This window comes from Macrosteles quadrilineatus, unplaced genomic scaffold (genome assembly GCF_028750875.1).
Source record: "Macrosteles quadrilineatus isolate MER2022 unplaced genomic scaffold, UCM_ALF_1.0 Scaffold_8__2_contigs__length_117827958, whole genome shotgun sequence".
In the NCBI taxonomy this organism is placed as follows: Eukaryota; Metazoa; Arthropoda; class Insecta; order Hemiptera; family Cicadellidae; genus Macrosteles; species Macrosteles quadrilineatus.
This window is the reverse complement of record NW_026542601.1, coordinates 79339462-79352013: the sequence shown is the minus strand read 5'-3', so window position 1 is coordinate 79352013 and position 12552 is coordinate 79339462. Positions and strand designations below refer to the sequence as shown.

General features: G+C 37.1%; 1 protein-coding gene across 1 annotated transcript in view; it reads left to right on the top strand.

Moving 5' to 3' along the window:
- LOC129000496 (T-box transcription factor TBX20-like) overlaps nucleotides 1–12552 on the top strand; it is a 56882-nt gene that overhangs the window by 22949 nt on the left and 21381 nt on the right. The window contains exon 3 of the mRNA XM_054427458.1: nucleotides 10106–10379. Within this exon, the coding sequence (XP_054283433.1) occupies nucleotides 10106–10379 (274 nt within the window). The remainder of the gene's footprint in view (nucleotides 1–10105; nucleotides 10380–12552) is intronic.

Here is a 12552-nt window from a genome sequence, read left to right as displayed (position 1 = left end):
TGTTAAACAATAATATTGAAAAAGGTAAAACAAAAAATTTAGTATTTTTATGCTACTAGCTTGTCATAATTAAACTTTAACACCCTTACATATTTTGCAAACTTTAATACATCCAGCCATCTAAATAAAACACTTAATACTCCTATAAAATATTTACCAGAAAAACATAAAAATCGTGCACGTGAATTTCATTCCAATTTCCAATTTCGTGAATTTTTTTGAAATTCATTCCAATTTTTACTTTTGGTGAACATCATACAAAACATGATTGGATAAGAAATTAATTTCATTTATAACATAGATGTCCAACAATATTGAAAAAGGTAAAACTGATAATTTAGTACAACAGTGATCACATAAAAACGATATCTATCCAACTTCGGCAAAAATTAAACTTTGACAGAGATTTTTCGCACCAGTCTAAATAAAACATTTAATTTACTACTTCTATAAAATATAACCGGAAAAAAATAAAAATCGTGCACGTTTGACATTCAATTTTTTTTTACTTCTACCTCTATTCGCTATAATTGATTCCAACGATGTGTACGTAGTTAATTAGTAATTCCCGATGTACAATTATCACCGGTAATTGCTGGCCAATTAGTCTCAACAATGCGATAATTAATTAACAAGCCGCCGTAGAAGGACAGTAAAATCGCAAGGTTTATCTGACATCGGACGTAGTTTTTGCCCCAAAGCAATTCCACAGCTTGATCACGATAAATGGCGCGCTGATATTCCACCCCTAAAAATGGCGGGTTTTCGCGCCCGCGCTTTTTACAAGGGTGTAATCGCTCCCGCATCGACCGCCGTATCAATTAGACTCGTTATCCGAGACATAAATACTTGTAGCCTGCCAATACCTGAGATTGGCGTGTCGTGTCTGACGGCGATATCGTTACAAATTGTTTCCCCAAATCCGGCGCCGTGATGGACACCTTTACAAGCCGATGTGTTTGAGTTGGGATTTGGCTGTGATTTATCTCTTCGGGCTTTTTAAGTTGAGAGTTTTCAAATGTTTAGCTGACCCGGCGAACTTCGTAAATTCCCAAGCTAAAATGCGTTAAATTTTAGTTGGCGTGATTTTGAGTGATAAAATTAATTGTTAATGTTAAGTTTACTACAAAAATGGTAACAAAAAAAATTAGGCCATGCTGCAGCACGGGCAGCGCAACACTACGTCACAGTGGTGGATAGTTGTACTAAACTCTTACCATTAAAATCTTACAAACAGCCAGCTTGTTTATTTACCCAAAACATATTATATATGGGAATGGTGATGGCAATGAATTTATCAATTAAATCCATCCACTAGTGTGACGTCATGGATCCTGCAGCATGGCCTGGGTTCAACCCTAAATGAAATGTGGCCTTTAGTGTTAAACTCAAATAGCATGCATTTGATATAGGAAAATTAGGTTTTTTGTTATTTACACAATACCTAAAAGAGATACGAAGTAAGTGTAAATTATAAAGTTGTTAAGAATAAAAAAAAAACTATAAAATGATGTACCACTTGACGTATGTTGCTATTTGAAAATTTTGAACGATGGGCATTTGCAAATTTAAAAAAATCAATTTTTTTATTTTTATTATTAAAAACCCGTTACTTGTAGCATATCACAGTAAAGCTAATTTCATAACGTGTAAGAAAGTCCAACCGGAGAAGGCCTAAGTACATTGGTAAAGGAAACACTCATAAATATTGTAAAATGATAAATTTTATATTATGTAATGGCATGCAAGTTGTAAAATTTGCAAACAGTTATGTTTGTTTGAAATGCCACTTTCATATATTAAGGAAATTCTGTAAATTTTACGTTATTAATAGTAACACTACTTAGGTAAACTGAATGTTTTAACCAATGGTAAAGACCTAAGGTAGCACCATATTTATATATTTTAAAGACTATAAACAACAAATACTCATATTAAAGTTCAACTATCGCCAATCTATAGCTATAATTTTTTTTTAAATAGATGAGTAATAAACTAGACAGCTCCACGATAAGGTCCATCCCTTGTCTGTTTATCAGCCATTTAAATGTACGCGTGTGTGCAAGGGGTGGGTGATTGTAATGGGCCATTTACTCGGCTAATCCCCTCTCGTCACGGGCCGAATAAAGGGTTGTTTAAGATGTTTAACCGTGTCAAATATTTTGACTTATCCCCCTCCCCTGACGAATGGGATTGCGACGAACTGCGGTGTCTGAAAGGAGGCTAGGGGATCAAAATGATAAAGGCTCTTTGTAGCTTGATTTCACAGTTAAACTATCCATAAATCGTTAGGGGTGATTTGTGCCGTGTGAAATTTAAGGGATTTGTTTAAACTACTGTATATAGATAGTAGATGTTTGAGTATACACAGATTTCTGTACAGTTATAATATAATGTTACAAATTAAAGGTGGGCAATGATAAGTATGTAATATTGAAAAAAAGTTTGTTCATTCTGCGAATTTAAGATGACTGTCACAAATTAATCAAGACCTTGATAAAAGGTTTGGGTAGTTTGTTTTTATATACTCATTGAAACGTACATTGGTATAGAGTTTTATTGCTTGGTAAACCTTTGGTTAACATATACCTACAGTATTTAGGCAAGTACCTTTGGTTGAGATAAGTTTTAGGGAAAATAATTTGTGCCGATAGTATATTTAATACATTCTGGGAATTTTCGGATTGATAAATTAAGATTAAGAGAGTCAAAATCGTAGATTTCTAAATAAATAAAACACTTCATAACATTTTTAGCGAATTTCCTTATAGGGAAGTAGCTATTACCATAGGTCTCATGGTAAGACCTAGGCCCGGGACCGATTTACTTTTTCATTTAGATGTCCCCAAAGGCAAACAACGCTATTCGTTCTAATTGTCGGCAGGATTGCTGCAGCGGGGGCATTTTGTATACAAACTGGTCACAGGATTGACTTATATGATTAAAAGATAAAAATGCAAAGCAACCAATATGTTTCTATTAAAATCCTCAACTAATTTTTATATTCTGATAGGTATTTTTACAATACATTTTATACAGATAAAGACATTGAGGAATCCAAACAAGTAGCCGACCTCCAAAATAATGTATTATTCTAGTATGTCTTTTGGTTTCATTAGTTATAAAATTAAGATTAGCATGTGGAATCTTAAACCCAATTTTAATTTTTCCTTATTACAGTATATTTGCAAAACTGCTGAATATTTATGTGCTTAAGAACATCCTAGTACGGTAAATTATGGTCAAAGAACATTTAAATTGAGATTAAATTTAAATTTTTTTAAATTATTTTGGATTAGATTGTTAAACTTATTTATCGACTGGAAATTCTTGTGTCGTTCAGTCCCGCTGTAGTCCACAGTTAATTATTAAACGGTGTTGTCAAAGTTTTTAGTAAGTAGGCTAAGAAGGGTTCTCTAAGACCTGAGATTTGATTTATGTAATTAATATTAGTTGTCGAAATTGATTGTAACGTATGTAATTCAATGGTGGATAGATAATTAATTTACACTACGTAGGAGTGCGTATATTAACGCTAAAGGGACTGAACGTTGAGTGTTGCATGAATAATAGCTTTGCTGATTATGATCAGCTTAACCTTTAGCTTGACCGTTAAATATTGACCGTCAGAAACAGCTGATTCAGTTTAGAGCAATCATAAAATATATTGACTTTTCTCAGGATCGAGACTGCAATCTTCAAATACTAATGAGAAAAGACAATAGTATTTTGATAGTTCGAAAATTGACCCAGCTGTCCCAGTTAAAAATGATCCTGTCTAATGAAACAGCTGATCTTAGTTAGTAAGAAAGCTACACAGATCATCTAACAACATTCTACACTCATCCTTCGCCCAATTTAGGGCTATAATACACAACTATAAAAAATAGGTGGCGTCCCCATCTCAATGATCGATTATTGATAATACTGTTTTTGTCAGCAATTACTGTGGGCGGGCATTAATTGCGCCAACTGACCTGAGTCTGGTAGTCGGGTATTCCTGAATTGCGGCAACTACTCCTGGGCACAGAAAACATGTCCTGGGAACCTCCCGATACGTTCCTTGACTGCGCCAAGTGCCCCTCTTTGACTTATTTAATTTAGTATGGTTAGGTTAGTTTAGGTTAGGATGAAACGTAAGCTAGGGCATTCCTTCTGCCGGTAAACTCACCCCTACCTGGCTACCGAACCTTACTGAGTGTTTTGTTACATTTTGATTTGTAAAAGTACAAGTGAACTTTTTAAAACCCCTCGAAGTACCGACCCCTAGCCGGGCCTACCCCTCTTCCCTGAGGATACACTCGCTTCGTTCCACCCACTGACCACAGATTGCATGTTCTCCCCTCTATATTTAATTGATCTATTCATTACCATCTAAATGTCCCGCCATTGTAGTACTGTCACTGCTGCCGGATTATTTTACTGCATAATCTGTCTAAGCCCTCTAAAGTCAACACCGCCAGCTTGTCCATGCTGTGTGGTCCAAGATGTTGCAGACATAGTTTCTTTCAGCTTTTGTTTCTAACACGAAATAGGATATTTGACTAGTTAGTTGTATAAAATATGGGAATTGACGAAATTTTCTAAAAGCATGCACGATACTCGAAAATGACCCAAAGAGTTTCCTTCAATCATGGAAATGCATTTATGAAATCAATTCAATTTCAAATTGTTTGCAGATTTTCCTAATATCGCTTTTTTAGTCAAATCTGTCCCGCTAAGGTAACCTAAAGAACTTTGATTGGGTGTTTTTTTTTTGTTGGGTGTGTTGCGCTTCAGTTAGTGTCGGGGACTTCGGAATGAAAAGGAGTTCGATAACGACGTATCGGCAAAAATATTGATCGGGTTGAACTTCCTACGAAAGCTTTTAATTTTGACAATTACAGAGCGTCAATATCGTTGAAACAACAAAAGTGTGACTGTAAACTATTACCTTACCTTACCTCCTTGGCCGTTGAAACCTCAGATGGGTTTTGGCCTTGCCAACGATGCTTCTTACTCTTCTCTATTCTCTTCTGCCTCAGGAGTAGTGTCCAACACAGCCACATCCTTTAGCACCTGACTCCTTAATCGCAGTCTCGGCCTGCCGAGTGGTCTTCTGCCTTCTGGTTTGTTCCGGTCCACAGGTTTTATTCATGATTAGTTCTCTCTCAGTAAACTATTTAGTCATTCTTAATCAAGATTCTGGTTTATTGTACTACCCCTCGAGTCCTCAAATTTGCTGATTCACAAATATTAAACTGATTTATTCATGTGACATTTATTTCAACGTTTTTTATTCCTGAGGTTCTGTTCAAAGAAGATCTACACACTCTGAAATTCCATAATTTCCAGACATGTTTAAGACCTCTAGTTTGTTGGTGTTTTACTTATTACTGCTTCTGAAACTATGAATGAACTCTTGCACATTACTCCTTCGTGGCCAGTCAAGTGATTTAAATTTCACAGTTGTTTCGTGCACACCTTTGGGTGTTCTGTCCTGAAGACGATCCTACACACCAGAAACTCCATAAACTACATGACAATGCGGTAGACGTATCCCTACAGTGTACTTCTGCTACAATGAATGAACCTCCTACCCAGCACATTACTCAGTGACCAGCGGTGCCCGGAAGCCCGCGCCCGTGAGTGTGTGTGCGCGTGTGGAAGCCACCCCAGGGTGTCCGCAGCCGAGGATCCGCAGGGGGTCGGTTAGTCCACGGGTTATCCGCATTCATCACAATTAGTCATGTTTTTTGTGTTCAGCTTAATCCGGCCGATTTGAATGACGCTTCATTTTCATAAGTCCACACTGGGCGTGTTTGATTCACGATTGGTCACATTTAAAAGGTTTTGAGGCTTTTGGGAATGGAGAGTGCCAGATAATGGGTGGGATTTTATAATCAATTATTGCCCTTGGGTCGTGGGTACGGGTGATATGGGTGTGCGCCAGGATGAAGCTGTGATTTGGGTCTTGATTTTTGTGTTACTCGTAACTTTCTTGGAGTTTGAGGAGTAATTATATCGTTGATGAACTGTAAGTGCATCGTGGCTAAGTGAGTTTTCCAGAAGGAAATAAACAATAACACCACATTTTCTTCACGGCGAAACCTTTGAGTTCCTTTACTGGTGTAATAAAAACTTAAGACTCAAAGGATAGCCGATAGGTCGATGGTTCTTGAATGAAGTTGAGACTTGCAGATTTTAATACCTTGGGTATTCTAGTGTTAATTTGTATGGGGTAACTCTTTTATTTGTAAATGAAAAATAGTAGGCTCTAATCTTTTTATTACCTTACAGACGCTTAAGACGATACCAAAGTGGTTCGTCCAATTGAATTGTTGCATCGCCATCTAAATGTTTAAAATCTTTAAAAACTCCTCAATTAAGTGTTAGCTGTAAAACTTCTACATCGTGAATCCCATCGTATCTTCACTCAGGACTATTTCGACTGGAGATTATTTCGTGTACGAAGCCTACTATTTGTTTTGAACAATGTTTTCGTGTCAAATAAAACGTCAGTCGGTGCTTACATCGTAATCTTGCTGTCAGGGTGACGACGTGGCCTCGGGCTCGCCTCGTAATTAATGTGCACTCGCCGACTGACCTGATGATGGCCGGCGTTCCTTGTAATTCGAAACGTTCCGAGTGATGCGGACATAATGTGTTTTGGGCCTAAATGAAATCTTAATGATGCTATCATGGAGGAAGTTAACAAAGCTTCCGTCATACCGAGGTTGTAGGTGTTTGGGATGTCAAATTCCTTGTATTTTAATTTTTAATTTGTAATTATGAGTGTAATTTGATTTACAATATGCGTGGTGATAACTTGGTGATGATTAAATCTTTATGGAGTTATTTGGACGATGATGAATAATTTTTCTAGCTCACATAGTGGTTGTGCATTTAAATCAGCAATGGTATAGTTCACCATTTTATAATTTCCGTTCATATTTATCATGTTGTATATAAATTAATTTAAACTTTACATTCAGCTTATGGATGTAGAGAGAATCCTGTACTTGGCAAGGTAAAATAATTACCCTAATTAATATCAGACATCTATAAATACATTGGTTAGATGAAAAGGTCCCAGCTCTAGGATCCCGTTCTTTGAACACACTCAACTAGTAAAAACTTGAACTCCAACGAAACAGTTACTGAATCAGCTCAAAGATAATAGACCACCTATTTATAATACAACATTTTTTGCAGTAACTGCGCAACTTATTTTTTGTTAAATTTTATTTCTCTGAGTCGCCTATTACTAATAACACTCAACTAACAAACCTACACGCTGGTAAAGATCTTCACAATTTCACACTTTGACTTGAGGAATCTCCAAACGATGCGGTTTAGTTACCACGTAACTGTTACAGCATAATATGAAATAGGACAAATATCACTTAGAAAACTCGAGAACTGAAGGACTGACGTTACAAGAACTTTCCAATTCACAAGAACATCTGTTATTTAAAGAGTTGAGACGTCAGACAAGCGACAGACGAAGGAAAAATTGTCGACTTGCAGAACTTTCAACTCAGCTCTCGGGGCGTATTAAATAAATCAGCAAGAGCAGGAAGTGCGGTTCGTCAGTTATTCAAAAAGTTTCCAACTTGCTGGATAAGGAACGACGGATCCTGAACTGTTGGTTGACACGGGAACGACGGACGCGTGAATCGACGATGAGGGTTGTTCGATATGCAGCTTGCCGCTCCGAACACTACTGCCTTTTACGGCGTTTCCAGCTTTTGCTATTTTGTGACAGGTTATGTTTTATGCCTTGGTGAACTTTTGCAAACACACGTTAAATATGTAACAGCTTACGCATTCATCTAAATCTACTCTTTAGTTTACTACCTAAGAATTCTTCGCCTCATCCTCAGGAATTATTGCCTTTAAACGTCCATACACATAAGCTAAAGGGTAATTCTTGCTGCTATTATGAAATTTTTCTTTGTACACGATTAAAATTAAAATCCCCTAATATTTTATTGCGGGGAATTAAACACTTTAGAGAGACCCGTGTCATTCATAATTTATTAGGATGTTCCAACTTGCTGGATAAGGAACGACGGATCCTGAACTGTTGGTTGACACGGGAACGACGGACGCGTGAATCGACGATGAGGGTTGTTCGATATGCACAAGGTTACTTCGTCACCAATTTATTGATTCTTTAGTTAGTCCAAAATAGTATAAGGTAGCTTTCCAGAAGCGACTGTAATCAAAGTACTTGTAAGGTTTATCTTTTAATTATACTATAACGCAAGCAAACCCCCAATTTGACTACAGCTACAACCGCATTAAAAACACATTTTTAAGAAAAACAATATTTACTATCTGTGTTCTTTGACTATCCAATTTCCAAAGTGCCATAGATTGATTAAAAGACTCAAAGGTCGACTGAGGACTCATCAATAGTCTCTCATTCAGACAGAGGTTGTACAGAAGCCGCCCGAACACGCGATATTCCCGCCGGAATTGAATTTTAGCGGGAATCGTCACGCGAACGCCGATTAAAACGGAGCCATAAACACAAACGATAATCATCCTCGTGTCGTTTACTGTTTTTGTTATGCCACGACCGTGTGAAAGGTGGAATCGAACTCGAGCTCGAGGGGAAAAATCCAGCTGAGAATGGGTGAAACTAGCAATTGTTTGATGGTGTACTTTCCTTTGAAAATAAAACATAGGATTGCGTTTGGTAAACACTTTTTTGTAGGTTTTGATGTTATTTACGTAAAGGTTCTACTCATTCGGTTACAGATTGTTTCGATAATACCATAATCACATGAGTAGTAATTTTTTTACTTTACTTTTTTACTTTTGTTCGAAAAAAAAACTCCTTTAAAACGGGTTTGTGAATGTCAACTTGAGGATGCTCCCTTAAAAGTCATGAAAATAACTTAAATCCGAACACTAGAATTAAAAAATAGTTTTTCAATAAGCAGCTTTTGACTTGCAACCTTTTGAGGACTTAGGATTATGTAGACTAGCAATTTCCCTTAAAAAAGGGAGGAGTTGATCCACCTCCAGAAACGTTGTGTACAGTATATTTAACACAAGAAAGTTGAAAAAAATAACTAAAAAGAGCATATGGAATCTACAATACTCCATACATTTCCCCTTATCTATAAATACAGCTAACTCCACGCCACCACATCAACCTCGGTTGATTCCTCCATAAACTAATCTCTACCACAAGCTAGAAACGCCGGGAGAGTGCGATATAACTCAGTGGGAAGAAGGCGGCAACTCGTTGCGGTAGCCGGGTCGTTGGTTCTTCCGGTTAAATGAGGCTTTCACAAAGTGTCAAACAGCCGGTTGGACAAAGGTAATTAGATGAGTGTAATAGAGGAGGCAGTACTAATAGCGTCTCAATTAGAGAGAAGCGTCGTTGTGCCAAGAGAGGCAGGCGTCCCGACGCGGTGACGATTTGTCAAAGTCCACCGCCACGCCGCCTCTGAGTTATGGGGTATTGATGAGTCGATGGGTCTGGACTTGAATCTGATGTTCAGATTGATGAGGATTAAGGAGTTATTGGCGTCTAGGTGATCTTGGCTTTGTGTAGTGCTCCTGATGCAACAGAAGGTTCCTGATTGAAGTTCAAGTTTGCAGATCCAATAGCACTTTTAAATAAGAGAGTGAGGCAAAAATCCTTTTGGAGATTGTGACACGATATATACGGAAAGCCTGTAGCGCAATAACTCATGCAAATCGTATCCACTTAATTAGGAATGATACTCAAACTCGATTAAACTAAAAAGGCATATTATTTATGTACTGTATACGCTACAACCATTTTAGACGAATTTGAGCTACAGTCTTTTGTAATTTAAAAACAACCAACTCATTCCCCAGGGAGATTTGTTCAAGGTTATTTCGGAACAAGTTATCCAGTAGGTCACATCTGGGATCAGAGTTTCTTTGAGAACAGGTTTTCACCAAATATGATTGATGAGTTCTGCAAATACCTTCTTTGTGAACAGTGTGACATTTTCAACACTATAAGATCCCTTGCAGGAAAATCCTATCTTCCAGACGGAAGATCAGGTGAAACTTGTTGGTAATCACAAACTCCACTTCAGCAAAACCTCGTGCTTATCCTTTCTCCTTGTTGCAGACGGATGTTCCCGACGCTGAGAGTATCCTTCACAGGCCTGAGGCCGGACCAGAGGTACGCCGTTCTGATGGACGTAGTCCCCGTGGACAACAAGAGGTACAGGTACACCTACCATCGGTCCTCGTGGTTGGTAGCAGGCAAAGCTGATCCTCCGGCGCCTTGCCGCCTCTACATGCATCCTGACTCTCCCTTCACCGGGGAACAGCTGAGGAAGCAGGTCGTGTCCTTCGAGAAGGTCAAACTCACCAACAACGAGATGGACAAGAACGGCCATGTGAGTATATTTGAACGATTTAGTAGAAGCTCAAGGCACTTTCAAGGGATGGATTTTGGTGCTGCTGAGTTGATCTTTTGAGATTACATAGTTTGAAAATGGTTGAATGGTTGATATACAAATTATACCTTATACAAATTATGGTAAAGTTGACCTTTCTTGATCACTTTGGCATTCATTCAAGTCTAGTTCTTGTCACTCGACTCGAAACTAAATCCACCTTCCAAAATTAGGCTTTGATTAAATCTAAATGACACACACACACACACACACACAATTCTATGTAATACTTTTAAACATACAGGAACTTCGAAGCACGTTGTAATTTTTCAAGCAATCTTCGAAAAGAAATAAACTTATTTGATATGTAACACGGTAACTACATTTGAGACTAGAGTTCCAAGCTTAACAAATAGTTTTCTTGTTTGAGAATTTGTTATTTGGTCAGTTACCATGATAATCAGCCAATCAATCACCTTACCAATTTAAACTACCAGTTTTACAACTATTCCTGCAAAACTATTTTGTTAGCTTCAGGAAAGACTCTTAACACCTAAAAGTAGTACCTACTGCAGTACTTTGGCAGAATACATCACCAATTAAAACCCCATATCGTATAGTCAAGCTTCGATCCTCCGAAATATTTATGCCGCAAACAAATTCGCTTATATGGAGTTATGGTTTTCACCCCAGTCGTTTTTCAAATATCGGACCACATGTAGATATCCAAAATGCATCCGGAAACCCTAAGGTGAATCGTAACTCAAGTCAAAATACGGCAACTCCCAATCGTCCCCACAGGGCATAAAATTTTACGGGCCCTCCATATGTATGGCGGGGCCAATGCAATGCGGCGGGTAAGCTACGACTTGATGTGAATCTACTCGTTTTACTGATATCAATAAATGTTTGCCGGCCGACATTTTCAGACATCTGATTCAGAAGCGCATCGTCCGTCTTTATGCAATCGGCCTCGTCAAGTTTTACGATTATGCCCGTCGTTCTTTCTTCGATTCGGTGTTTACAAACGCTCGGCGAACATGTTGGAAAATCCGCGATTTATGACTTATAGGTTTTATAACGCAATTCTAATTGTTACCGGAATATATTGATTAAATGTACAATAATTAGAACTTGAGGTTGTCTAGGTTGTCTAGTGGTCGAATACTTGATAAAAAATATGTAATGTACAGACTTCTCCATTTTTACCCCACACTGTAAATAAAACATGTGATTGGAATTTCTTCCATGTGTGTTAATTTTCTGTTTATATTTCGTTGTTATTTCGTCACCAGCATGGCAACCCATAAGGCCTATGTTTTTCAAAATTTTAAATGCATTTGTTGTGCTTATTTTTTAGCATATTTTAATTTATAAAGCGATTCTCTACATCTACAAAAAAATATGTTTCTAACATGCGTAGATTTTCACTGTGATGCACACGAGCTGAAAAAAGGTTTTCAAGAAACATGATTGGCTATTAATATATAGTGTGAAGTTGTATTTTTAGAAAAGAGATATGTCAACTGTACAATTCCTGTACCGTATTAAAGTAATTTTATTAAAATGTTCTGTCTAAACTAGATGTATAACGCACTTGGAATTGACGATTTATACAGTCAAGCAACAAAATGTTATTTCTTTTGATTACCTCGATTTTTGTCAGTATCTTTCATCGCTTACCACTAAGTGTAAAATTGTTGCTACATACAACATTTACTGTATACTGTATACATACATGTATACTGAATTTAGTTAATTGTATGATTATGATTGTTTTTATCATTTTATTTTTTTTGTGTATTGTTCTACTATTTCTAATAATATAACGCCTTGTCCTACACACCGGGGGTACCCTATTCAGAAACTAAATTTATGAAAGGAATTTTGGTTTTTGAATTTGATAATATGTTTGTATAGTGATTTAGAAACAAAAATTGAATTACACTAAGACTGAAAGGGCTATTTACTCTACTGTTTGTAGTGTATTTGATAACTCATAGGATGATGGGAATATGACTAAAACTGCAGACCATGAAATTGTACAAATTTTTCTTGAATCTTACAATACTATTTCAAAGTTATAATTTTAATCACAAACTGGTAACGATGTGTATTGTATTTTACTATTGTGATGGAAAATTTACCCAAGAAACCTTTAAACAGCATAAAC